The following is a 26,791-nucleotide window of genomic DNA, read 5'->3' on the forward strand; positions in this document are numbered from 1 at the left end:
GTTGGTCAAAAAAAAAACATCCTTCACTGGGACACTGGCTTCGTCTTTGTATTTGCTCAGGTTTTTGGTGACACCTAGTCTCTGGAAAGACCCCCGCACCAGTGAACCAGATGGGTTTTTCTGACAATCGACAATGGTTTCATGGTTGTCAGTTGATACTTAATTCCAGATATTTTTTATTCAATTCAAATTCCACCAACTACTGTGGTGGGATTCGAATTTGGGTCCCCAGAGCATTAGCTGGATTTCTGGATTAATAATCTAGTGATTATACCACTAGGCCATCTCCTCCCCCTTTTACATCCATCTAAGGCAGAAGTCTTAGTCTGTCAGATTTGTTATCCTCATTACTGTACTGTTGCCCTGTAAGATGATTTGAACTTCCAGCAATGACTGAGAAGTAAAATGGTTACAAACTGAGGCAAGCTGACAATTCAACATTGTAGCTGGGATTATTTTAAAACTTTTCCATTAAATACATAATTCCTAACTTGTATGTATGTAATAATGTATCACAAAGATGTTCTGGAATGAATTGTTTTGGCAAAGTATAGATATATTTTATTTAATAGATAGCTCACATTCTTTCCACAAACTCAAAAAAAATTAAAATGGTGGTTTACTTACTACATTACATAATTCAATGCGCTTGCATACAGGCAAGTACGCCAGTCTCATTAAAAACAAGTGCTTCAGATAAAACACAGTACAAAGAATTGTTTTCATCACTTCATGTTAAAACCAGGGTCTTTTCTCCATTTTGTTTCTTTTCATTTTCAATTTCAAACTTCACATAAATGATCACCATCAGCGAAAAAGACTTATCAGAAATTTACGGATGTGTATGTTTAGGTCATAGATCATTTCTGGCAACACAGCACACAAACTTTGATGTGTCTATTATTTCTATATAGTTACGGTCCAGTAACTGCCATATAATGGATAATCATGGTCATGAAAATTAAATGAAATACAAGGTGTTTATTCTTTATGAAGAGTTCCAAAGCAATAATCTCAGAATGCCATTTGATCATCTAAGCCAACTGGATCATTATCTGGCAACTGATAAATTGTCATTGTTCATAAGATTCTACATTTTTATTTTATATGGTTTCCCTTACCTCTGTAAATTCTGGTGTTTTTTTTTCCCCCCAGTGTTACTTGAGCAAAACAGATGATTTAAAACTAAGGGTATTCCTCATTTATAAATATAGAAACAAAAACTAGAAGCAGGGGCAGGCCATCCGGCCCTTCAAACTTACTCCGCCATTCTTTTTGATCATCGGATTCAATATCCTGATTCCCCCTTACCCCCCACATCCTTCGATCCCTTTAGCTCAAAGAGCTATATCTATAGAAACATTGAATACATTCAATCAATGATGGCAAAGTGGATCAAATGATATCTGTTATATTAAGTTATTTTTAACAACTGTTTACAAGATTACAGTTAGCTCAGTTGGCTGGAGGACTGGTTTGTGATGCAAAGCAATGCCAACAGCATGGGTTCAATCCCCGTATCAGCTAAGGCTATTCATGAAGGTGTGCCTTCTCAACCTTGCCCCTTGTCATAGGTGTGGTGATCCTCAGGTTAAATCATCACCAGTCAGCTCTCTACCTCAAAAGGAGGAGAGCAGTCTATGGTCACCTGGAACTATGGCGACTTTACCTTTATGGGTTTATAAATAAAAACAATGACAAACTTATAATAAGCATTAAACTGTGCGCGATTCAGTGCTGTAACAGTAGGCAAAATTAGCAGAGTGGCGGGAACTGGATTTTGAGAGGAAGAGTGCCAGTGAGGAACAGTGCAAAGTTCCAACAAAAAAAAAATTATATGGAAGCACAAGAACTTAAAACACAGAAAAGGTCTTTTTCTGTTCAAATAACCTTCATTGAGCTCTATAATTAACAGAGTTTAGGTCAAAATATTCACTCACTTTGACCAATTCACAGAAAGAACTGGCATGCTACATTAAAGGTAATATAAGTACAGTAGTATACAAAGCTTTTATCACCCCAAAGATTCTCCCAATTTAATTCAGCGCTATCACTGACATGAGTGAACCCGAATCTCAATATGTTCCTTTCAAGTAGTTTTGAACAAAAAACAAAGAAAATTACAGCACAGGAACAGGCCCTTCGGTTCTCCAAGCCTGCACCGACCACATCTTTCCACATCTGAACTAGTGTTTGTTTCTAAACACTGAAATTAAGCCAAAGTGTTTTTCTGTTCATAGCAATAAGTGAAAATAGCTTATAAATTGCACTTAGTAAATTATTTAGAGTATTCAGTTCAGATTTTGCAAAAGCAGAAAGGATCTTTTATGGTAGACCTGTTACATGAATTTCAAAGAGCAGGAAATTGCATCGACATCATTCAATCAATACAGAACATCAAACATTCTTCTATTCAACTGGAATATGGTTTATAATTTTAACAATTAGCATTTCTCTTCAGATAAAATATACAAACGTTTGGTGCCAAAAATTGTTAAAAGCTTTGACTAGAAAAAGAATTCATCAACACAAACTGGTGCTTAAGGAAGAACATTCAGAAAAAAGCACCTGATATTCGTTTTAGAAAATTAGAATTAATTTTCTTTTTCTCTTGAAATCTATTTCTTTTAAAATCAGAAAATGCACTTAATGTTGTCATCGGAACTGAATAAACAAGCAAGGTAAGAATTATTTGCAACATATGGGACTCTATGTGATGAAGAAATGGAGTGATTTAATGAGGGTAATGTGGTTGATGTGTATAATGAGCTTCTTAAAGTTTTTTGATACAGGTGCCACATAATAGATTCACAAGCAAAAATGAAGCCCAAGGGATTAAATTGGCGTTGAGAATATGAAACTGGCCGAGAGAAAGAAAGGAAATGAAGGGTCGTGAAACCCCAAAAAGTCAGAAATGAGATCACTGCTCTTTCCAATATGTAGTAATGACTTGGACTTTGGTAGACACGGTATAATTTCAAAGTTTGCAGATAATAGAAAACTCAAAACAGTAAACAGTCAAAACGACAGTACAAGCGTCAAGAGGTCCTGGATAGACTGGCAAAATGCAACGATAGCTGGGAATAAAGCAAGGTGCGCAGCAATTCAATTATCCCCCAGGATGAGATCAAATCAGGCCCTTTAAGTTACTGCCTTGTGTGAAAAATTTTAAAGGCTGACATACTTCTAAATTGACCATGTACAATAAAAGAAAAATTACGGTAAATGTTGCATGACAGATGAAATTTGATGGAAATATGAAATGATTCAATATTGGAAGATTAAGGAGAAATAAAAATGTGTACAATTTTCAAAGAGATCTAGGAATAGAGACCTGGGGATTCACATACATAAATCTTTAAAACGTGGCACAAGTTGATAAGGCTACTAAAGCAAACTGGACCCTGGGCTTTATAAATGGAGGTATAGAATACGAAAGCAAAGCTATCCTGCTAAACTTTCATAATTCATTAGTTAGGCCTCAGCTGCAATATTGTGTCCAGTTCTGGACCCTACACTTTTGGAAAGGTGTTAAGGTTTTGGAAAGGGTGCAGAAATTTCCTAGAATGGTACCAGGGATGAAAAACCTTAATTACAAAGGAGAAACCACACCAGCTGGGATTGTTCTCCAAGAGCAGAGAAAGTTAGGAGTACATTTAGTAGAAGTGTTCAAAATTATGAAGGGTTTGACACGGTAAATACGTAATAACCATTTCCCCTGCAGACATGCCTGAAGCTGATTTAAGGTCACTGGCAAAAAGGACAGATGAGATTTTTTTTAAATTCAGTTTATGGTCTAGAATTCAGTCTAAAAGAGAGGTGGAAGCAGATTGAACACCAAATTTTCAAAAGGAAATTGGATAAATAATTGAACTGAAAAAAAATGGTAGAGGCAAAGCAGGGGAATGTGACTAATTGGACAGATTTCAAAGAGCTGTGTGGGATTCTATGATTAACTTTGTTTAAAATTATGGAAAAGATATAATATTCTTAAATGCCACATCCAATGGTCATTTGCTCAATCTCAACACATGCCATTCCAAAGTTATAAGTTTGAGACAACTTCACATTCCCACTTACTTATGTAGCTTCTCAGTCTTTAGGTAAAGTTGATAGGAAAGAACAGGATAACTTACTGCTGCCAATCAATCATATCTGCTACTGATGGGCAAATACAACACCTTTCCAGATGTGTAAATTGATGGTTAAAAGTGATGTAAAATACATGGGTGAGGAAAACAAGCCTAGAAGGAGAGTTAAACCAGTCCAGCTTATTGTATATTTGAAATTATTCAGCAGACAATACCCAAATTCATTAATGTGTGCAATGATGCATTTCCTTTTTTACTGAGTTGCTCTGTAGCGCGAAATCTTAATGAAGTACATCCAGTGCATGAAAATATATTTCTTAGCTCATACTGCAATCTCAGTAACTGCTTTGCAGTCTGAACGATTCTGCTCCGCTATCCATTTTACAAACCCAATACCATTTTATTTGTTCCCTTTATATTCCATAGCAACATGAGGCACTGTTTCATAAACAAAACGGATCAAAGTATAACATATAAAAAAAAGGGCTGAATTTCACAAAATATAGGCCAAGGTGCAAGGCCAGTGAAGGCATCAATTTTGCTCCTCACCATTTCATATTATACATAGAATACTATCCATTTTGTTTCTGTGCAGGCAAAATAACATACTGCACATCACACTGAGAACAGACTACCCTCAAATGGATGATCAATTACAGAAAAGTAATCCGCAGGTATAGACATTAAAACTTGCCCTTTCCTGGAAAGAGATTTTCATAAAATCCATAAGGCAAATGAAGAGAGAAATTGGATGAATTAGGATGATCCCAACTGGGCAAACTGTTCTGTACTGGCAGGCTACTGTATGAGCCGGTAAGCTCCGAGCAAGAAACTCTGTTGTCTGCTGGAGGTCTCCAAGCCTTGGCTCTGCCAACCCAGACTTAATCTCTGCACTTTGTGTCACAGAGAAAGTGTGCGCACTCTTTATTAGGTAAACAGTCATTTAACACATAGGTTTCTCAGTAGCTTGGTCTGGAGACTCTCTTTTTCACTCCAGCCCCCAGAAAGGATGTTAACGGGCCAGTTTGGTCAGGCGATTGGAGGTGGGGTATACTTTTTGATCCACTCAGTTTTAAAGCCTGATATTAGTATTAGATTTCTGATTGTTAGCAGTTTCCATTTTATATTGTTGAGAATATTTTTTCAATAGCCAATGTTTCTCACTTTGCCTCAAGTCAATGGACTCAAATGGATGAAGTCAGAAATGCGAGTTAATGTCAACATTCATAGAATCCCCACAGTGCAGAAGAGGCCATTTGGCCTATTGAGTCAGCACCAACTCTCTGACAGAGCATCTTACCCACGCCCACTCCCCTGCCCTAGCCCATAACCCCACACATTTCCCATGGCTAATCCATCTAATCTACACATGTTGGGACGCTAAGGGGCAATTTACCATGGCCAATCCACATAACCCACACATTTTGGACTGTGGGAGGAAATCCATGGAGAATGTGCAAACTCCACACAGTCACCCAAGGCTGGATTTGAACCCGGGTCCCTAGAGCTGTGAGGCAGCAGTGCTAACCACTGTGCCACCTTGCTGCCCATATCTTGGGGAATACAAGGTATATGATTTAGAGTTTTTGTCCATAAATATAGATTTCTTAAAACAACAATCTCTACAAGGTGAGGTTGTGCAAGGTGTTCACTCGAGCTGGCATGCCAAGCATCCACACCTTACTTAGTCACGCTGAGTTGGGCCAGTCATGTAGCCAGAATGCCTGACAATTGATCACCAAAGTGAACCTTCTAAAGGGAGTTCAAGTCTAATGATGAACATGGTCAAGGATGAGCAGGATAATCTCTACCAATATACATGTGAACCATGTTCAAAGATTTAACTCTTTAGCCCTCAAAAGAAAAACGATGGAATCAAATAAGAAAAATATGCTAAGGAACTAGTGGAAATTAAGCTTCCTTATCCATGCACAACGCTTTGAGAATAGTGCAGGCTAATTTATCCATAATTTCTTCAAAAGTCTAACCATCACTGGAATAAAGGATGCAGCTTCAGAAGTGAGAACAATATTTAGATTGAGATTGAAACTCAACATAGATGCTATTTCAGATATCACAGCAGAAAACAAGCAAAGAACCAAGGTGACCACTGATCAACCATTTTCTGAAGGGCAGAAAATTTCTGGACAAGTGCCATTTCAGAGATTCTGTTTAGCAAAAAATGCCTTGGTTTCTCCACATATTGGATTAACACAGAGTGGACAACGTAAACGCAACTGTCTGGAAGACGTTTCTGCTGATTTTAGATGAGTATTTACCAAATCTGCCAGAGCCTAGAAAATAAAAAATGGTAATTAATGAGACAAATGAGCATTTTTATTCCGAGAACCATTAGTATCAGTACATAAGAACACATTTACTACCAGTAACTACATGTCAGGCCATATATGGTGGGGGTATACAATTTACTGCTGATGATCCCAGTTTTAGGCTGCTAGATAAACCCTTAATCTGTCCCATTTAGCATGGCCATAGTGTCACACTTCATTGGTTTGTAGGACATCTCTCCCAGTCAGGACACCAGACCCCAAAATTGGGGAAAGGACCCATGAGGGTCAACTGGGCTAACACTGCTCCAATCTTGTCTTAGTAAAATGTCATAGATCCATTCAATTTTTTTTTTCCAATACTGAAACACAATGTTAGACCAGAGTTGTTTGCACTATGAACATGGTAGGCTCCCTTTAATTGGCATTAACAAATCAACTGGGATTTTATGGCAACTATGAGTTAAGGAACTATACCCAAGCCTTCAAACAAAATGTTCAGCTATGATATGGAGTCATAGTGACCCAGAAGATCTCTGGCCTGATAATGCTCTGCACTGGGCCAGGTAACCATAGACACTGATGCTTCAACTGATCTCAACCTCATGATCTCCGATCAACATTCTTGAATTAAGAAGAAAAATATCACTCTTTGACAACCAAATATATCTGCCGGAAAGAAAAAAAACCTCCTTGAATTTACATTATATTTTCACAACCTTAATGCCCCAAAACACTTTATAGCCAATGAAATACTTTTGAAGAACAGCCACTGTTGTGTTCTAGGCAAAAATGCCAAAAGCTACATGCAAACACATTGCCCAGTGAGATGACTGAGCTCAGCTGGAGCATTGCATGAGCAAGTGACCTAACACTCACTATTCAGCCTTATAATTACAGATGCCAATTTAGCTGACGCAGAGAGCTGACGATATGTGTAGAACAAACTCCCATTATGGCTTCAGGAGAAATCACAAAATAAAAATGCAAAGTGCAAGTATGTCTATTTTTTTCAAAAGCTATTCTGTATACAAAAGACCCAAAATTTCTACTGGATCTCGGATTGCTGAATTTGAATTATTTTTTAACCACCATCCCCTCCATCTACACACGAAGAGATGCTGGAGATAGAAGTAACATACAGCACATAAGTTTATCCATTTCAGAGATACTGCAATATATTGAAAGGAAAAGGTGGTGGAGTTGCATTGTTGATTAAAGGTGATATTGATACAATAATGAGGAAAGATATTAGCATAAATGATGTGGAATCTGTATGGGTCGAGTTAAGAAACAAAGGGCAAAAAACATTAGTGGGGGTGGGATACAGACCACAAAACTGTAGTGGTAATTTTGGGAAAAGCATTAGACAGGAAATCAGCGTGTTGTGCAATGAGAAAGGATTAGTTGGCAATCTATTTGTGAGAGAACCCTTGGGGACGAGTGAACATAATATGGTAGAATTCTGTGTCAAGGTGGATAATGATGTATTTGATTCTGAGACCAGGGTACTGAATCTCAATAAAAGGTAACTATGATGGTATGAGGCATGAATTGGCTACGATGGACCGGGAAATATTACTGAAAGGAAGGACAGTGGACAGGCAATGGCAGGCATTTAAAGAACAAATAGGTGAACTCCAGAAGTTGTCCATTCCTGTTTGATGCAACAGTGGTAAGGGAATTGTGGCCAAACCATGACTTACAAGGGAAATTAGAGATGGTGTCAGATTTAAAGAAGTATACAAATGGCAAGAAAAAGCAATAGGCCTGAGGATTGGGAGCTGTTTAAAATTCAGCAAAAGAACCCCAAGGGATTGATTAAGAAGGGAAAAATAGAGTATGAAAGTAAGCTAGCGGGGAACATAAAAACTGGCTGTGAAGAGAAAAAGATTGACAAAAATGTCAGAAATGGGAGAATTCATGCTGGGGAATAAAGAAATGACTTAGGAATTAAGTTTGTACTTTGTTTCAGTCTTCACAAAAGGAAGAGATGACTAATGTACCAGAAGTGTTGAGAAAAACATGTTCTAGTGAGGAGCTGAAGGAAATCAGTTTTAGTAGAGAAATGGTTTTGGGGAAATTGATGGGATTGAAGGTGGATAAATCTCCAGGTCCTGATAAGCTTCATCCCAGAGTACTCAAGGAAGTGGCCCTGGAAATAGCAGATCCATTGGTGCATTTTCCAAAAATTCTTTGGACTCTGGACTGGTTCCTACAGATTGGAGGGTAGTTAATGTAAGCCCGCTATTCAAAAAGGGAGGTAGAGGGAAAACAGGGAACTATAACACCCATGAGCCTTAAGTTGGTACTGGGGAAGTTGCCAGAGTTTATAATCAAGGATTTCATAATTTGGCATTTGGAAGGCAGTGGTATCATCAGAATAGTCAGCATGGATTTACAAAAGGGAAATCATTTTTGATGAATCCATTGGAATTCTTTGAGAATGTAACTAGTAGCGTTGACCAAGGAGAACCAGTGGATGTGATTTATTTAGACTTTGAGAAGGCTTTTGACAAGGTCTCATTTAACAAAAAAAAGTTGAAGCACATGAGATTACAGGTAATGTCTTGAGGTGGATAGAAAGTTGGTTAGCGGATAGGAAGCAAAGAGTTGGCATAATTGGATCTTTTTCGGATTGGCAGTCAGTGGCTAGTGGGGTTCCACAGGGATCTGTGCTAGGACCCCAAATGTTCACATTATATATTAATGATTTGGAAGAGGGAACTGAATGCATTATCTCCAAATTAGCAGATGATACATAGTTGGGTGGGAGGGTGAGCTGCGAGGAGGATGCAGAGATGCTTCAGCGTGATTTGGACAGGCTGTGTGTAGACATCTGCATGGCAGATGCAGTATAATGTGGATAAATGTGAGGTTATCTGCTTTGGTAGCAATAATAGGAAGACAGATTACTTGATTAGCTGTAAATTGACAGAGGTGGATACTCAACGAAACCTTGGAGTCCTCGTGCATCAGTCGCTGAAAGTAAGTGTGCAGGTACAGCAGGAAGTAAAGAAGGCAAATGGTATATTGGGCTTTATAGTGAGAGGGTTTGAGTATAGGAATAGGGATGTTTTGCTGCAATTGTATGGGACGTTGGTGAGGCCACACCTGGGAGTATTGTGTGCAGTTTTGGTGCCCTTAATTGAGGAAGGGTGTCCTTGTTATAGGGGGATAAAGCAAAAGGTTTACCAGGCTGATTCCTGGGATGGAAGGTCTGTCATATGAGGAAAGACTATGTCAGTTAAAATGATATTAATTGGAGTTTAGAAGAGTGGAAGGGGATCTCATAGAAACTTATAAAATTCTAACAGGGTTAGACAGGGTAGATTCAGAAAGAATGTTCCCAATGGTGGGGGAGTCCAGAACTAGGGGTCATAGTTTGAGGATAAGGGGTAACCTTTTAGAACTGAGGTGATGAGAAATTTCTTCACCCAGAAAGTCGTGAATGTGTGGAATTCACTACCACAGAATGTAGTTGAGGCCAAAACGTCTGATTTCAAGAAGAAATTAGATACAGCTCTTGTGGCTAAAGGGATCAAGGGAGGATCAGGGTATTCAATTCGATGATCTGCCATGATCAAAATAAATGACGGAGCAGGCTCGAAGGGCTGAATAGCCTACTCCTGCTTCTAGTTTCTATGCTTCTATGCAATATATTAATCATGATACAGTACAATGGCATAGTTCTCTAGATTCCGAATCCTCGGTTTCCATTTTACTTCTGCATTTTAGTGGAGAATGAAAGTGCTATTACGCTGCACAGCTTTTGCACACAGTGAGATATAACATCCAGTAAGATCTTAACTTTATTGGCACGTCAGTTGTGGCTTGGTTAGTAGCACAGTCGGTTCCTGTATGGCTTAAGCGCAAAAATCATGATGGGTACTCCAGTACAGCATTAAGGGGGCGTTGCAATGTTAGAGGTGCTATCTTTCGGATGAGATGTTAAACCCAGGCACTATAGAATTATTTGCGATGTGCTGGTCAATACTTATCCCTCAATCAACATCACTATCATTATCACATAGCTATTTGTGGGAGTTTGACACACACCACACACACCAAATGGATTTATTTTACAAATTATAGATGGACATATATCAGAGACTGAACTGAATTGATTGCAAATTGACTCCAGTTTTTCGTTGAAGCCAATTTAATGACTGTCCATTAGGCCTTTATTCAATCATAAACATTATGTGGTGTGAGAATGGGTACAAAAACGCATCAAAATCAATGAAATTTTAGAGGGCCTCTTAGTGAAGTGTAAAAACAGTACAGTAAAAGTGATTTAGGATTAACTAACATCCTTATGTTATACAGTTTTCAAGAAAACACCATCGCAAAAAACCCACTAATTTCAAACTGTAGTAATATTGATATCCAGTGATGCAGTATGGTTAATATCCAAAGATTTATTATTAGCATCCTGCCAGTGTTAGCCACTTTGTAGCTCAGGCAATTATCAAATTCTGTGCTGCACTGGAATTGACAAAATGATTAGCTGTTTTAAGTCACTGGGAAAAGTCTTGGAACTTCCTTCCCAACAGCACTGTGGGTGTACCTACCATGTGAACTACAGCAGTTCAAGAAGATAGTTCATAACCATCTTCTCAAGGACAACCGCAGATGGGCAATAAATGCCCACATCCCATTAATGAATAAAACAACTCCTTTATTTTCCCTTTTAAACTACCAATGAACCTATAATCTGAAAGCGTTCCTTTCACAAAAATAATCACACTAGGGTCAATGTAAGTTGACTTTAGAAAATTATATAAAATAAAAATACATCACCTTTATAAAAAGTTGATTTCCATTTAGTGACTCTGCGCGCCTAATATTTTCAACACCACACTGAAATGGGAAAGCAAAAAAGTTAGTTACTTTGAAACATATTTCAACAAGACATTTAGTTCCAATTCTACACACACCTCATTTTTAGTGGTCTAAGTGAGCAATAGCTCAGCACACTGCCTTTATGCCACTGGGTGAAATCTTGCTCAGACTGATTAAATATTTTCTTTCTGCAGGTTTCCTGATTTTTACATGAAATGCATTTGTTCAGACTCAATCCAAAAGCCCATAGCATAAAAGTGCCCCTAAGATAATACTCATTGACAATCTCACTCACAGGCTTTAATAAAATTTACACGTATATAGCAAGGCATGTCTTTCAGTTTAGGGTATAATGATGAGGCACATTAACAGGAGGTTTAACACTGCAGCTGCGTTAAGTGACAGGAGATTGTCCAGAGACACTGAAGAGATTATTTTTTGAAAGAAGTATTTAATTATTAATATTATTCATCTTAATGAGCAAAAGAGTCATTCACCAGATTATTCAAAAAGGGAAGGAGACAGAAAGCAAGAAACTAGACCAGTAAGCCCAACATCTGTCATGGAGAAAATGTTAGAAACTATTTTAAAGATGTTATAGCAATACTGGGGCCTCAACTTTTTATAATTTATGTAAATGACTTGGATGAAGGGACTGAAGGTGTGGCTGCTAAATGGAAAGTAACTTGTGAAGAGGATGTAAGGAAGCTACAAAAGGACACAGATAGGTTAAGTGAGTGGGCACAAAATCAGGCAAATGGCGTATGATGTCAATCAAAAAATTCTGAGTATATTCAATGACCCAGCCGTCACTACTTTCTGGGGCAGTGAATTCCAAAGGCTAACAATCCTCTGAGAAAAGAAATTCTTCCTCATCATGTTTGTCTTAAAGCCCGGGGGCTGAAAGGGAGGGAGGACTTTTTTTTTAAAATTTAGATTTAAGATTTTAGATCCAGATTTAGAATCTCCCAAGAGGGGAAATATCTTTTAGCATCAATCCTCTTAAGTGCACTCACAATCTTATGTTTCATTCTTGTAAATTCCAATTCACATAGGCCCAACTGTCTCGACCTTTCCTCATAAGACAACTCCTTCATCACAGGGATCAGTCTAGTGAATCTTCTCTGAACTACTTCCAAGGCAAGTATATCCTCTCTTAAAATCAGGAGACCACCACCATTGGTGTGGTATCACCAATGCCCAGTACAGTTAGAGCAAAGTTTCTCTTACTTTAATAGTCCATCTCCTTTGCAAGGTCAGCACTTCATTTGTCTTGGTAAATATTTACTGTACTTGCATGTTAATTGTTTGATTCATATAAAAAGGACACCCAGATCTCTACACCACAGTCTACATTCTCACTCCATTTGAATAATATTCTGCTTTTATATTACTCCTGCCAAAGTGCACAACCTCACATTTTCCCATATTATGCTCAATCTGCCAAATTTTTGTCCACTCACTAAACCTCTCTACATTCCTTTGCAAACTCTTTATATCCTCCTCACAACTTGCTTTCCTACCAATCTTTGTCCGATCAGCACATTTAGCATAAGTCAGTCCCTTTATCCAAGTCATTAATATAGATGGCAAATAGTTGAGACCACTGCTGTGACCCTGTGGTGCTCCACTAGTCTCAGTTTGCCAGCCTGAAAATGACCCATTTACCCAGACAGTCTACCTCCTGTTAGCCAGCCAATTTCATATACATTTTAATACATCATCCCTAACATGAAAGGACTCTTAACCTGTGCAGTAATCTTTTATGTGGTGCTTCATCAAATGGAAATCCAAATATACAACATCTGTTGATTCCTTCTTACACACTCTGCTTTTATATCCTCAAAGAACGCTACCAAACTTGTCAAACACAATGTCCCTTTCTCAAAACCATGCTGACTGTTTGATAGTCTGTTTGATTTGGTACATATACTGCTCCTGCCTCAATGATGGATTCCAGCATTTTCCCAATGACAGATGGAAGACTAATTGGCCTACAGTTTCCTGCTCTGTCCCTGAAGTTTCTTGAGTAGTTGTGTAACATGTGGTTTTCCAATCTGCTGGAACCTTCCCAAAATCTAGGGAACTTTGGAAATTACAACCAACGCATCCACTTCCTTTAAGACCCTAGGATGCAGGTCATCAGGCTAAGGAGACTTGTAAATTAAGATTACTAAAGGCTGCAAAATATTAGGTGGGTGGAAGAATGATTTAGATTTGGTGCAGCCAATTGTTATAAACAAGATAATTATCCAGAGGATGTAGTGTACTTTTAGGATGAAAGAAAAAAATCATTAGACAACTGCAAAGGTGGTCAAGAAAACTAATGGCATTCCCTTACCATGTCTCAATTATGCACAAATGTAATTTGCAACAAGTTCATGCACCAGGGACTAAGAATACATTCAAGTAAGCGTATTATAATGAAAATAAGTTATTACTGAGACTTGCACTTGTAAACACCCACGTTCTTCACAGAAATTCCATCTACAACAGTACAGGATTTGCCTACTATATCATCCCAACCCTTTCCTCTGCAAACAAAAATATGTCCAACTTCCTCAACCAATTAGATTAGGAACTTCCCATCAGAAAGATCATCCATCACAAACAGCGTTGCAACCTACCTCATTGGCTAAGATTTGTGCATATTCTATATCAAGTTCATGCAGTGTTTCAATATGGTCACTGGTGAAAGCAATAGGGACCAATAGTAAGTTTTTGTTGCCTCTCTCACACAATCCTTTGATGGTATCATCCGTTGAAGGGCCAAGCCAGGGCATAGGACCAACCTGTATGAAAGAAAAATGTCACAGACGGCATTAATGAAAGTACTCTCTCATCATCTTCAATGTGATCAGTTCAGGTTATTTACACTGTTGCAGTGTTTATGACAGTAAACTAAATGATGCCATCAGATACAGATAAATGAACCAAATGATCTTCAACAGTTGCAGTGAATGTCAAATGCCAGTAGGTGTCACTTGATGTCAGCATTCCATGTCATGTCACCTCAAAATGAAATACCACTCTACACTACATTCTAACAATTTCCCATCACAACCTTAACGGCTACTCTACAGAACCTATATTTTATCACTTTTGTAATTAAATTCAAACACAACATGGTCAACTAAGAATTATTTCCAACTGGGAAAAGGCAAAACAAAAATAGTTTGAATTGGATAGGTACCAAAAGTACATAGCAAAGAGGAACTCCTATATTTTATCTATTTGTTTATTTATTAGTGTCACAAGTAGGCTTGCATTAACACTGCAATGAAGTTACCGTGAAAATCCCTAGTCGCCACACACCGGCACCTGTTCGGGTACACCGAGGTTGAATTTAGCATAACCAATGCACCTAACCATCACGTCTTTCATGGAAACATAGAAACTAGAAGCAGGAGTTGACCATTCACTATGCTGGGGGTGTACTACAGACCACCCAACAGCCCACGGGAAGTGGAGGAAAGGATATGTCAGGAGATTCTGGATAGGTGCAGAAAAAATAGGGTTGTTGTAGTGGGGGACTTTAATTTCCCTGGCACAGACTGGAAAGTGCTTAGAGCTGGGGGTCCGGACGGGGAGGAATTTGTAAAATGCGTACTGGAAGGTTCTTTGGAACAGTATGTAGATAGCCCGACTAGAGAGGGGGCTATACTGGACCTAGTTCTGGGAAATGAGCCCGGTCAGGTCGTCAACGTTTCGGTAGGGGAACATGTGGCAAATAGTGACCACAACTCTGTTAACTTTAGGATAGTAATGGACAAGGATGAGTGCTGTCCTACGGGCAGGGTGCTAAATTGGGGGAAGGCTGACTATAGCCGGATTAGGCAGGAATTGGTGGATGTTGATTGGGAGAGGATGTTCGAGGGTAAGTCCGCGTCTGGCATGTGGGAGTCTTTTAAGGAACTATTGATAAGGCTGCAGGAAAGGCATGTGCCTGTAAAAAGGAAAGATAGGAAAGGTAGGATTCGAGAGCCGTGGATAACCAGGGAATTTGAGGATCTGATTAAAATGAAAAGGGAGGTGTACGTTAAGTCCAGGCAACAGAAAACAGATGGAGCTCTGGAGGAATACAGAGAGAGTAGGAAAGAACTCAAACAGGGAGTTAGAAGGGCAAAAAGAGGTCACGAGATGTTCTTGGCAGGCAGGATTAAGGAGAATCCTAAGGCATTCTATTCATACGTTAGGAACAAAAGAGTTGTCAGGGAGAAAATCGGACCTCTCAGGGACAAAGGAGGGGAATTATGCTTAGAACCCAAGGGAATAGGGGAGATCCTAAATGAATACTTTGCATCGGTCTTCACGAAGGAGAGGGGCGTGTTAACCGGGAGTGTCTCGGAGGGAGGTGTTGACCCGTTAGAGAAAATCTCCATTACAAGAGAGGAAGTGTTAGGTTTTTTAGGGAACATTAAAACTGACAAAGCCCCAGGGCCTGATGGCATCTATCCTCGACTGCTCAGGGAGACGAGAGATGAAATTGCTGGGCCTCTGACGGAAATCTTTGTCGCTTCTTTGGACACGGGTGAGGTCCCTGAGGATTGGAGGATAGCGAATGTGGTCCCGTTGTTTAAGAAGGGTAGCAGGGATAACCCAGGAAATTATAGGCCGGTGAGCTTGACGTCCGTGGTGGGGAAGTTGTTGGAGAGGATTCTTAGAGACAGGATGTATGTGCATTTAGAACGGAACAATCTCACTAGTGACAGACAGCATGGTTTTGTAAGAGGGAGGTCGTGCCTTACAAATTTGATGGAGCTTTTTGAGGAAGTGACAAAAACGGTTGAAGGGCGGGCCGTGGATGTCGTCTATATGGATTTCAGTAAGGCATTTGACAAAGTCCCACATGGCAGGTTGGTTAAGAAGGTTAAGGCTCATGGGATACAAGGAGAACTGGCTTGGCCATAGGAGACAGAGGGTAGTGGTCGAAGGGTCTTTTTCCGGCTGGAGGTCTGTGACCAGTGGTGTTCCGCAGGGCTCTGTACTGGGACCTCTGCTATTTGTGATATATATAAATGATTTGGAAGAAGGTGTAACTGGTGTAATCAGCAAGTTTGCGGATGACACGAAGATGGCTGGACTTGGATAGCGAAGAGCATTGTCGGGCAATACAGCAGGATATAGATAGGCTGGAAAATTGGGCGGAGAGGTGGCAGATGGAGTTTAATCCGGATAAATGCGAAGTGATGCATTTTGGAAGAAATAATGTAGGGAGGAGTTATACAATAAATGGCAGAGTCATCAGGAGTATAGAAACACAGAGGGACCTAGGTGTGCAAGTCCACAAATCCTTGAAGGTGGCAACACAGGTGGAGAAGGTGGTGAAGAAGGCATATGGTATGCTTGCCTTTATAGGACGGGGTATAGAGTATAAAAGCTGGAGTCTGATGATGCAGCTGTATAGAACGCTGGTTAGGCCACATTTGGAGTACTGCGTCCAGTTCTGGTCGCCGCACTACCAGAAGGACGTGGAGGCGTTAGAGAGAGTGCAGAGAAGGTTTACCAGGATGTTGCCTGGTATGGAGGGTCTTAGCTATGAGGAGAGATTGGGTAGACTGGGGTTGTTCTCCTTGGAAAGACGGAGAAGGAGGGGAGATCTAATAGAGGTGTACAAGATTATGAAGGGTATAGATAGGGTGAACAGTGGGAAGCTTTTTCCCAGGTCGGAGGTGACGATTACGAGGGGTCACGAGCTCAAGGTGAGAGGGGCGAGGTATAACTCAGATATCAGAGGGACTTTTTTTACACAGAGGGTGGTGGGGGCCTGGAATGCGCTGCCAAGTAGGGTGGTGGAGGCAGGCACGCTGACATCGTTTAAGTCTTACCTGGATAGTCACATGAGCAGCCTGGGAATGGAGGGATACAAACGATTGGTCTAGTTGGACCAAGGAGCGGCACAGGCTTGGAGGGTCGAAGGGCCTGTTTCCTGTGCTGTACTGTTCTTTGTTCTTATTCAGCCCGCTCTGCCATTCATTTTGATCATGGCTGATCATTGAATTCAACATCCGGATGCCCCCTTCCTTTCATATCCCTTGCTCCCTTTAGCCCCAGGAGCTATATCTAATTTCTTCTTGAAATCACATGTTTTGGCCTCAACTACATTCTTTGGGAGTGAATTCCACACATTCACCACCCTCTGGGTGAAGAAATTTCTCCTCACCTCAGTTCTAAAAGGTTGACCCCTTCTCCTCAAAGTATGATCCCTAGTTCTGGACTCCCCCACCATTGGGAACATTCTTTCTGAATCTTCCCAGCTAACTCTTAAAATTTTAAAAGCTTCTATGAGATCCCCTCTCACTCTTCTAAACTCTAGTGAATATCATCGTAACCGACATATAATCCTAACTGATTTAATCTCACTTCATAGATCAGCCATCCCAGGAATCAGCCTGGTAAACCTTCACTGTACTCCCTCTATAGCAAGGATATCCTTGCTCAAATAAGGACACCAAAACTGCACACAATACTCCAGGTGTGGCCAACACCCTGTACAATTGCAGCAAAGAATCCCTATTCCTATATGCAAATCCTCTCGCTATGAAAGCCAACATACCATTTGCCTTTTTTACTGCCTGCTGTACCTGCACGCTTACTTTCAGTGACTGATGCACATGGACTCCAAGGTCTCGTTGAGTATCCACCTTTCTTAATTTACACCCATTCAAGTAATAATCTGTCTTCCTATTATTGCTACCAAAGTAGATAACCTCACATTTATCCACATTATACTGCATCTGCCATGCACATGTGCACACACACACAGCTTGTCCAAATCACGCTGATGTACCTCTGCATCCTCCTCACAGCTCACCCTCCCACCCAATTTTGTATCATCTGCAAATTTGGAGATAATACATTCAGTTCCCTCTTCCAAATCATTTACATATGATGTGAACAATTGGGGTCCTAGCACAGATCCCTGCAGAACCCCACTAGTCACTGACTGCCAATCAGAAAGAGACCCATTTATGCCAACTCTTTGCTTCCCATCTGCTAGCCAGCTTTCTATTCACCTCAACACATTACCTGCAATCCCATGTGCTTTAACTTTACACAGTAGACCTTGTCGAAAGCCTTCTGAAAGTCTAAATACACCACATTCTCTGGGCAGCAGATTTTGGACTGTGGGAGGAAACTGGTGCACCCAGAGGAAACTCACGTAGACACAGGAAGAACGTGCAGACTCTACACTGACAGCGACCCAAACTGGAATCGAACCCAGGCCCCTGGCACTGAGAGACAGCAGTGCTAACCACTGTGCCGCCCTTCGTAAGATCTCGGGTTCCCGATAAGTCTATCCTCTAGAATGATATCATAGGCATTCAGTTGGATTCCAACAAGATCTATTGATGCAATGTCCCTACTATTTTAATTGCCTCAAATGGCATTTTACTTGGTTTTCTTACAAAAAGGTTTTTAACCTTCCAGCAGGCACATGGGAACACCACCACCTGGAAGCTCCCATCCGAGCTTTTCACCATCCTGACTTGGAAATATGCCGCCATTCCTTGACTGTCCCTGGTCAAAATCCTAAAACTCCCTCCCTAATACCACTCTGGATGTACCAATACCACACAAACTGCAACAGTTCAAGAAGACAGCCTGCCATCACCTTCTCAAGGGAAATTAGGGATGGCCGTGAACATTGGTTTACCAGCAAAGCCCACATCCCCTGAATTATTATTTTTAAATCTGCTGCTCTTGTCCTTCTAGACGGTAGTGGTCATGGGTTAAGAGGGTGCTGTCTAAGGAATTTTGCTGAGTTCTTGCAGTGCATCTTGTAGATGGTATACACAGTTGCTATTGTTCTTCAGTAGTGGAGGGAGTGAATGTTTGTGATGGAGTGTCAATCAAACAGGCTGCTTTGTCCCGGAAGGTGTCAAGCTTCTTGAGTGATATTGGAGCTGCATCCATCCAGGCAAGTGGAGAGTATTCCATCACACTCCTGACTTGTGTCTTTTAGATTGTGGACAGGCTTTGGGGAGTCAAGAGGTCAGTTACTCACTGGAGGATTTGTAGCCTTTGACTTGTTCTTATAGCCACAGTATTGGTATGGCTAGCCCAGTTAAATTTCTCGTCAATGGTACCCCCCAGGATATTAACAGTGGAGAATTAAATTATGGTAATACCATTGAATGCTATGGTTAGATTGTCTCTTGCTGAAGACAGCCATTTCCTGGCACTACTGTGGTGCGAACATTACTTGCTGTGTAGAAGTTAGAAATAAATTGACCACAGTAAACTGGCTGAATTATTTTTGGGTAACACACAAACGGGGAGGTATTCAAAGAAATATCTGGCACAATGCAAAACCAGCATATTAAGGGATATGAAACAAAGACAGTTAAACAGAATTGAGGTACAAAAACAGAAAATGCTGGAAAATCTCAGCAGGTCTGACAGCATCTGTGAAGAGAGATTAAAGTCAAAATTTTGAGTCTGGATGACCCTTCGTCGGAGCTCTAACGAAGAGTTATCCAGACTCAAAATGTTGGCTCTATTCTCTCTCCACAGATGCCGTCAGAGCTGCTGAGGTGTTCCAGCATTTTCTGTTTTTGTTTTAGATTCCAGCACCGGCAGTATTTTGTTTTTATTTTGGATTGAGGTACAGTTCAGTCACAATCTGTTTGAATGCAGAGCACATTAGTTATGTAACTTTCTGTAAAAAGATAAATAATTGTACAAACTAGTGCAAGTTACCTTAGACTGCCAGACCAGTCTGTATGGGTTACTGAAATTCAGTGTTTCCATGACTCGCTGGACAGTTGCTCCCACTTCCTGAGGATAGGGATCACCTCGATTCACAACCTTAAGTACAAACAATGGTAAATTTAAGAAGTGCAATAATGGACTGTATAGGTCTTTAAAATACAGGATGTACAATAAATGCTACATTTGTCAGCAACATGCAAATCTGAATTAAATTTTTAAAATCCCTAATTAACAGTCAGCATGCTCTAATGGGCTTCACAAATTTTCCATTCACTTTCTTCCAGTTGTTCACTGCATATTCCAACCTTTCAAAATATAGAATGTCAAATTCTATTCACAGCATCTTTTTTCCCCCTTCATAACAGGCATATTTATTTTCTACACATGACAGAGAAACAATCTTTATAATAAGATTGCATACAAGACAACTAATGCAGACTTAACGTCTAAAAACTTTAAACAAAAAATATCCATGGTGAAGACCCATAAATCTCACACTGCCAAAGGACAAATTACGAAAGTATTTTCTCTCCTGCCAATTCAATTATCCAAAAATCAATATTTGATCTCAGCCCAAATGAAACTTGCGTCCATCCTCACAGTTACAGTAGAAATAATATACACAATTATTTCCCTTTGTGTAAAATTTTACATCAATTCCAGATAGAATATGAATGGATTAGGATTTAAAGTTGGCAAACATGTTTGGTTTTGTCAAGAAGGCCAAACGTTTCTCCAAAGCCTTGAAAAAATCTGAGAAGGTCGACATTTCGAAAAGATTAAATCCATGTTCAAACCTCTTCCAACGTAGCAAGGATCCAGAAGAACTTGATCCCTGGTATCCTGACCAATATTTATCCCTCAACCAAACAACCAGAACAGTTAAATATCCCTTTGATGTTTGTGAGGTCTTTATATGGAAACCTAGAGGTCACATTTCACTACATAACAAATTACTTCAAAAGTAACTAATTGGCTGTGATGCACTTTTACATGGGATGGCCTAATTATGAGAAAGCATCACATAAATGCAAGATCTTCTTTCCCTTTTGCGGGCATTGCCACATCTGGACTCCAGATCTTGACCCAGTCTTTGCTCTCTGCTCGGCTTTGATCAGTATTATAACATGGGTACCAAGAAAAGTAAAGTCTGAGATGGTCAACATTACTAGAAGGTTAAATCTATGTTCAAACATCATCTAACAATAACAAGGATCTGGAGGCAAAATAATGAACTCAAGCACAAATTCCAAAGTGGAATAAAATACCTGGCAGCAAGAGGTGCAAAAACTCAGGATCCATTTTCCTTTGTTTTGTTAAATAACAAATTACATTCTTGTATCATAACTTTTCTGAACTTTGTTTTGTTAGGAGAACAACTGAGAGGCTAAAGATGCAGCTTGTGTTTCGAAGGCTCCTCCAATTCCATCTAGAATGGAAGACCACTGCGCTTCTAGTCATTTTTATACTTTCAAATACAAGATTGCTCTGAGGCACTTACAGACATCGGCAGTGAATGAGCAGAGAACAAAATGACTACATCATTGCTTTTCTCAGGTGGAAATCGATCAAGTTCCTGCCGTATATGATCTGCAAAACACTGCACGATAAATGAAATCTTTAACCTAGAATGCTTGAATATAAATGCAATCATCAACTAATCCACTTCTAATTAAAAATCATATATTATAAAATATTCCTAGATTCTGAGATCATCCAAAGTATTTTATTTTCAAAGGCAAGTAATCCTACAAAGTAATTAGATGTAATCATTTAGACAGCTTGTCAGTGACTGACGACAACATTAGCAGCTCTATTATGCAGGCCAAGGTACACCACTTCAAAAGCACAATACAATGTTAAGTTTCTGATGGAACGGACAAGGTGGAATATAATCTCATGTTTCGCATTTCCTCCTGTTAACCAGGATGCAGCACTAGAAAAAGACACTTTGCAAGGCTGTCACTTAAAAGACAGAAAAATAAAAACTCAAAAAATTTAAAGGTCCCAGACATGTGTATTACAATAACCAGCTTCTGAGATTTGCTTGTGTCAGGGAACAATATACAAGATGTGGAGATGCTGGCGTTGGACTGCGGTAAACACAGTAAGAAGAAGTTTAACAACACCAGGTTAAAGTCCAACAGGTTTATTTGGTAGCAAATGCCACTAGCTTTCGGAGCGCTGCCCCTTCATCAGGTGGAGTGGAGATCTGCTCGCAAACAGGGCATACAGAGACACAAACTCAATTTACAGAATAATGTCTCATTGTGTCCGCTGTTGGCCTCTTGGCCTCTACATGCACACCAAGAGCAGGAAACTTGAGAAACTCAGCATCACCATCAGCAGCAACCAAGCCTCCCCCCATACCACAGTAGAAAACAGTACCACTGCAGGGAAGTCCATTGTCAACTTGTCGGACTGCACACTTCAACCAGATGAAATCGAAGTTCTCAGCCGAGGACTCAATTTTTGTCCCACCACCAAAATAGACCCCATCAGTCTCGCAGCAGACACAGAGGAATTCATCAAGCGATTGAGGCTGCGTGAGTTCTTCCACAAACCCCAAGAGGCCAACAGGGAACACAATGAGACAGCCAATGAACCGGAACAGCCGACAGAGAGATCCGCAGTGCATCCGAAGAGGAAAGAGTCGAATTGGACTCCTCTGGAAGGCCGCTGCCCTCGACTTGACATGTATGCCGAAGCCATCAGGAGGTGCGTCAACACCAAATTCATCAGCCGCACTCACAAGACAGCCCCGAACATCACCCAAGCACAACACAACGCCATCTGCGCTCTCAAGACCAACCGCAACATTGTCATCAAACCAGCAGACAAAGGAAGGGCCATCGTCATACTGAACAGAACGGATTACTGCAAAGAAGTGTACAGACAACTGAACAACGAAGAACACTACAGACAGTTACCCGCAGATCCGACCAAAGAACACACCCATCAACTCAACACTCTGATCAAGACCTTTGATCCGCACCTTCAGAGCACCCTCCGTGCTCTCATCCCACTTACTCCCTGCGTTGGAGATCTCTACTGCCTCCCGAAGATACACAAGGCAAACACATCCGGCCGTCCCATCGTATCGGGCAATGGGGCCGTGTGCGAGAACCTCTCCGACTCTATCGAGGGCATCCTGAAACCCATTGTACAAAGAACCCCCAGCTTTCGTCACGACACTACGGACTTCCTACAGAAACTCGGCACACATGGAGCAGTTGAACCAGGAGTGCTCCTCGTCACAATGGATGTCTTGGCACTCGACACCAGCATCCCCCACGATGATGGCATTGCTGCAACGGCCTCAGTGCTCAGCGCCAACAACTGCCAGTTCCCAGATGCACTTTTACAACTCATCTGCTTCATCCTGGACCACAATGTCTTCACCTTCAACAACCAGTTCTTCATCCAGGCACACGGAACAGCCATGGGGACAAAATTTGCACCTCAATATGCCAACATCTTCATGCACAGGTTCAAACAAGACTTCTTCACCGCACAGGACCTTCAACCGATGCTATACACTAGATACATCGATGACATTTTCTTCATTTGGACTCATGGTGAACAATCACTGAAACAACTATATGATGACATCAACAAGTTCCATCCCACCATCAGACTCACCAGGGACCACTCTCCGGAATCGGTTGCATTCTTGGACACACGCATCTCCATTAAGGATGGTCACCTCAGCACCTCACTATATCGCAAGTCCACGGATAACCTCACGATGCTCCACTTCTCTAGCTTCCACCCTAAACATGTTAAAGAAGCCATCCCCTACGGACAAGCCCTCCGTATACACAGGATCTGCTTGGAGGAGGAGGATCGCAACAGACACCTCCAGACGCTGAAAGATGCCCTCATAAGAATAGGATATGGCCCTCGACTCATCGATCAACAGTTCCGACGTGCCACAGCGAAAAACCGCACCGACCTCCTCAGAGGACAAACACAGGACATGGTGGACAGAGTACCCTTCGTCATCCAGTACTTCCCCGGAGCGGAGAAGCTACGGCATCTCCTCCGGAGCCTTCAACATGTCATTGATGAAGACGAACATCTCGCCAAGGCCATCCCCACACCCCCACTTCTTGCCTTCAAACAACCGCACAACCTCAAACAGACCATTGTCCGCAGCAAACGACCCAGCCTTCAGGAGTACAGTGACCACGACACCCTACAACCCTGCCGCAGCAACCTCTGCAAGACAAGATGATTCTGGACAGGAGCGAAAGTAGCAGGGTAGTTGTACTGGGGGACTTTAACTTTACAAATATTGACTGGAAAAGCTACAGTTTGAGTACTTTGGAGGGGTCGGTTTTTGTCCAATGTGTGCAGAAAGGCTTCCTGACACAGTATGTAGATGGACCAACAAGAGGCGAGGCCACATTGTATTTGATACTGGGTAATGAACCAGGCCAGGTGTTAGATTTGGAGGTAGGTGAGCACTTCGGTGACAGTGACCACAATTCGATTACGTTTACCTTAGCTATGGAAAAGGATAGGTATATACCAAAGGGCAAGAGTTATAGCTGGGGGAAAGGAAATTATGATGCGATTAGGTGAGATTTAGCTGGCATAGGTTGGGGAAGGAAACTGCAAGGGATGGGCACAATTGAAATGTGGAACTTGTTCAAGGAACAGCTACGACGCGTCCTTGATAAATATGTGCCTGTCAGGCAGGGAGGAAGCAGACGTGTGAGGGAACCGTGGCTTACTAAGGAGGTTGAATCTCTTGTGAAGAGGAAGAAGGAGACTTATGTAAGGATGAGGCGTGAAGGCTCAGTTAGGGCACTGGAGAGTTACAAGTTAGCCAGGAAGGACCTAAAGAAAGAGTTAAGAGGAGCCAGGAGGGGACATGAGAAGTCTTTGGCAGGTAGGATCAAGGAAAATCCTAAAGCTTTCTATAGGTATGTCAGCTTTCTATAGGTATGAAAGAAATGGCTGAGGTAATAGCAGATGCGTTAGTAGTAATTTATCAAAATTCGCTGGACTCTGGGGTAGTGCCGGCTGACTGGAAAACAGCTACTGTTACGCCGCTGTTTAAAAAAGGAAGTAGACAAAAGGCGGGTAGCTACAGGCCGGTTAGCTTAACGTCCGTAGTTGGGAAGATGCTAGAGTCCATTATTAAAGAGGAAATAACAGAGCACCTGAATAAGAATGGTTCGATCAAGCAGATGCAGCATGGATTCATGAAGGGAAAGTCGTGTTTGATGAATCTACTGGACTTTTATGAAGTTGTCACTAGTGCGGTTGACAGAGGGGAACCGGTGGATGTGGTGTTTTTAGATTTCCAGAAGGCGTTCGATAAGGTGCCTCACAAAAGGTTGCTGCAGAAGATTGGGGTACACGGAGTTAGGGGTAAGGTGTTGGCGTGGATTGGGGATTGGCTATCTAACAGGAAGCAGAGAGTTGGGATAAATGGGTGCTTTTCTGGTTGGCAGTTGGTGACCAGTGGCGTGCCGCAGGGATCGGTGCTGGGGCCTCAATTGTTTACCATTTACATAGATGATCTGGAGGAGGGGACTGAATCTAGGGTATTCAAGTTTGCTGATGACACGAAGGTGACTGGGTAAGCGAATTGCGTGGAGGACGCGGAAAGTCTGCAGAGAGATTTGGATAGGCTGAGCGAGTGGGCGAGGATCTGGCAGATGGAATATAACGTTAGCAAATGTGAGGTTATCCACTTTGGAAGAAATAATAGTAAATTGGAATATTATTTAAATGGAGAAAAATTACATCGTGCGACTGTGCAGAGGGACCTGGGGGTCCTTGTGCACGAATCGCAAAAACTCAGTCTGCAGGTGCAGCAGGTGATCAAGAAGGCGAATGGAATGTTGGCCTTTATCGCGAGGGGGATAGAATATAAAAGCAGGGAGGTCTTGCTGCAACTGTACAAGGCACTGGTGAGGCCGCAACTGGAGTACTGTGTGCAGTTTTGGTCCCCTTATTTGCGAAAGGATATATTGGCCTTGGAGGGAGTGCAGAGAAGGTTCACCAGGTTGATACCGGAGATGAGGGGTGTAGCTTATGAGGAGAGATTAAACAGATTGGGTCTGTACTCGTTGGAGTTTAGAAGGATGAGGGGTGATCTTATAGAGACATATAAGATAATGAAGGGGCTGGATAGGGTAGAGGTGGAGAGATTCTTTCCACTTAGAAGGGAAACCAGAACTAGAGGGCACAGCCGGGGGGGGCCGGTTCAGAACAGAGTTGAGGGGGAACTTCTTCTCTCAGAGGGTAGTGAATCTCTGGAATTCTCTGCCCATTGAAGTGGTGGAGGCTTCCTCGTTGAATATGTTTAAATCACGGGTAGATAGTTTTCTGATCGATAAGGGAATTAGGGGATATGGGGAGCAGGCGGGTAAGTGGAACTGATTCGCTTCAGATCAGCCATGATCTTGTTGAATGGCGGGGCAGGCTCGAAGGGCCAGATGGCCTACTCCTGCTCCTATTTCTTATGTTCTTATGTTCTTAGGAGTAAAAGAATGACTAGGGTAAGATTCGGGCCAGTCAAGGACAGGAGTGGGAAGTTGTGCGTGGAGTCTGAAGAGATAGGAGAGGCACTAAATGAATATTTTTCGTCAGCATCCACACTGGAGAGGGACAGTGTCGAGGGGCGTACTGAGATGCAGGCTGTTGGACTGGATGGGATTGAGGTTCATAGGGAGGAGGTGTTAGCAATTCTGGAAAGGGTAAAAATAGATAAGTCCCCTGGGCCGGATGGGATTTATCCTATGATTCTCTGGGAGGCTAGAGAGGAGACTGCAGAGCCTTTGGCTTTGATCTTTGGGTCATCATTGTCTACTGGAACAGTGCCAGAAGACTGGA

The 26,791-nt window shown here is 41.4% G+C and overlaps 1 protein-coding gene across 1 annotated transcript in view; it reads right to left on the reverse strand.

The window, feature by feature from the left end:
• Window positions 1–535: 535 nt before the first annotated feature.
• fech (ferrochelatase) overlaps window positions 536–26,791 on the reverse strand; it is a 65,457-nt gene continuing 39,201 nt past the window's right edge. The window contains exons 7-11 of the mRNA XM_078219922.1: window positions 21,441–21,539; window positions 19,928–20,035; window positions 13,852–14,016; window positions 11,183–11,242; window positions 536–6,385 (exon numbers count right to left, since the gene is read on the reverse strand). Coding sequence (XP_078076048.1) covers window positions 6,251–6,385; window positions 11,183–11,242; window positions 13,852–14,016; window positions 19,928–20,035; window positions 21,441–21,539 — 567 coding nt within the window. The 3' untranslated portion in view covers window positions 536–6,250. The remainder of the gene's footprint in view (window positions 6,386–11,182; window positions 11,243–13,851; window positions 14,017–19,927; window positions 20,036–21,440; window positions 21,540–26,791) is intronic.

Source organism: Mustelus asterias, chromosome 1, assembly GCF_964213995.1.
Source record: "Mustelus asterias chromosome 1, sMusAst1.hap1.1, whole genome shotgun sequence".
In the NCBI taxonomy this organism is placed as follows: domain Eukaryota; kingdom Metazoa; phylum Chordata; class Chondrichthyes; order Carcharhiniformes; family Triakidae; genus Mustelus; species Mustelus asterias.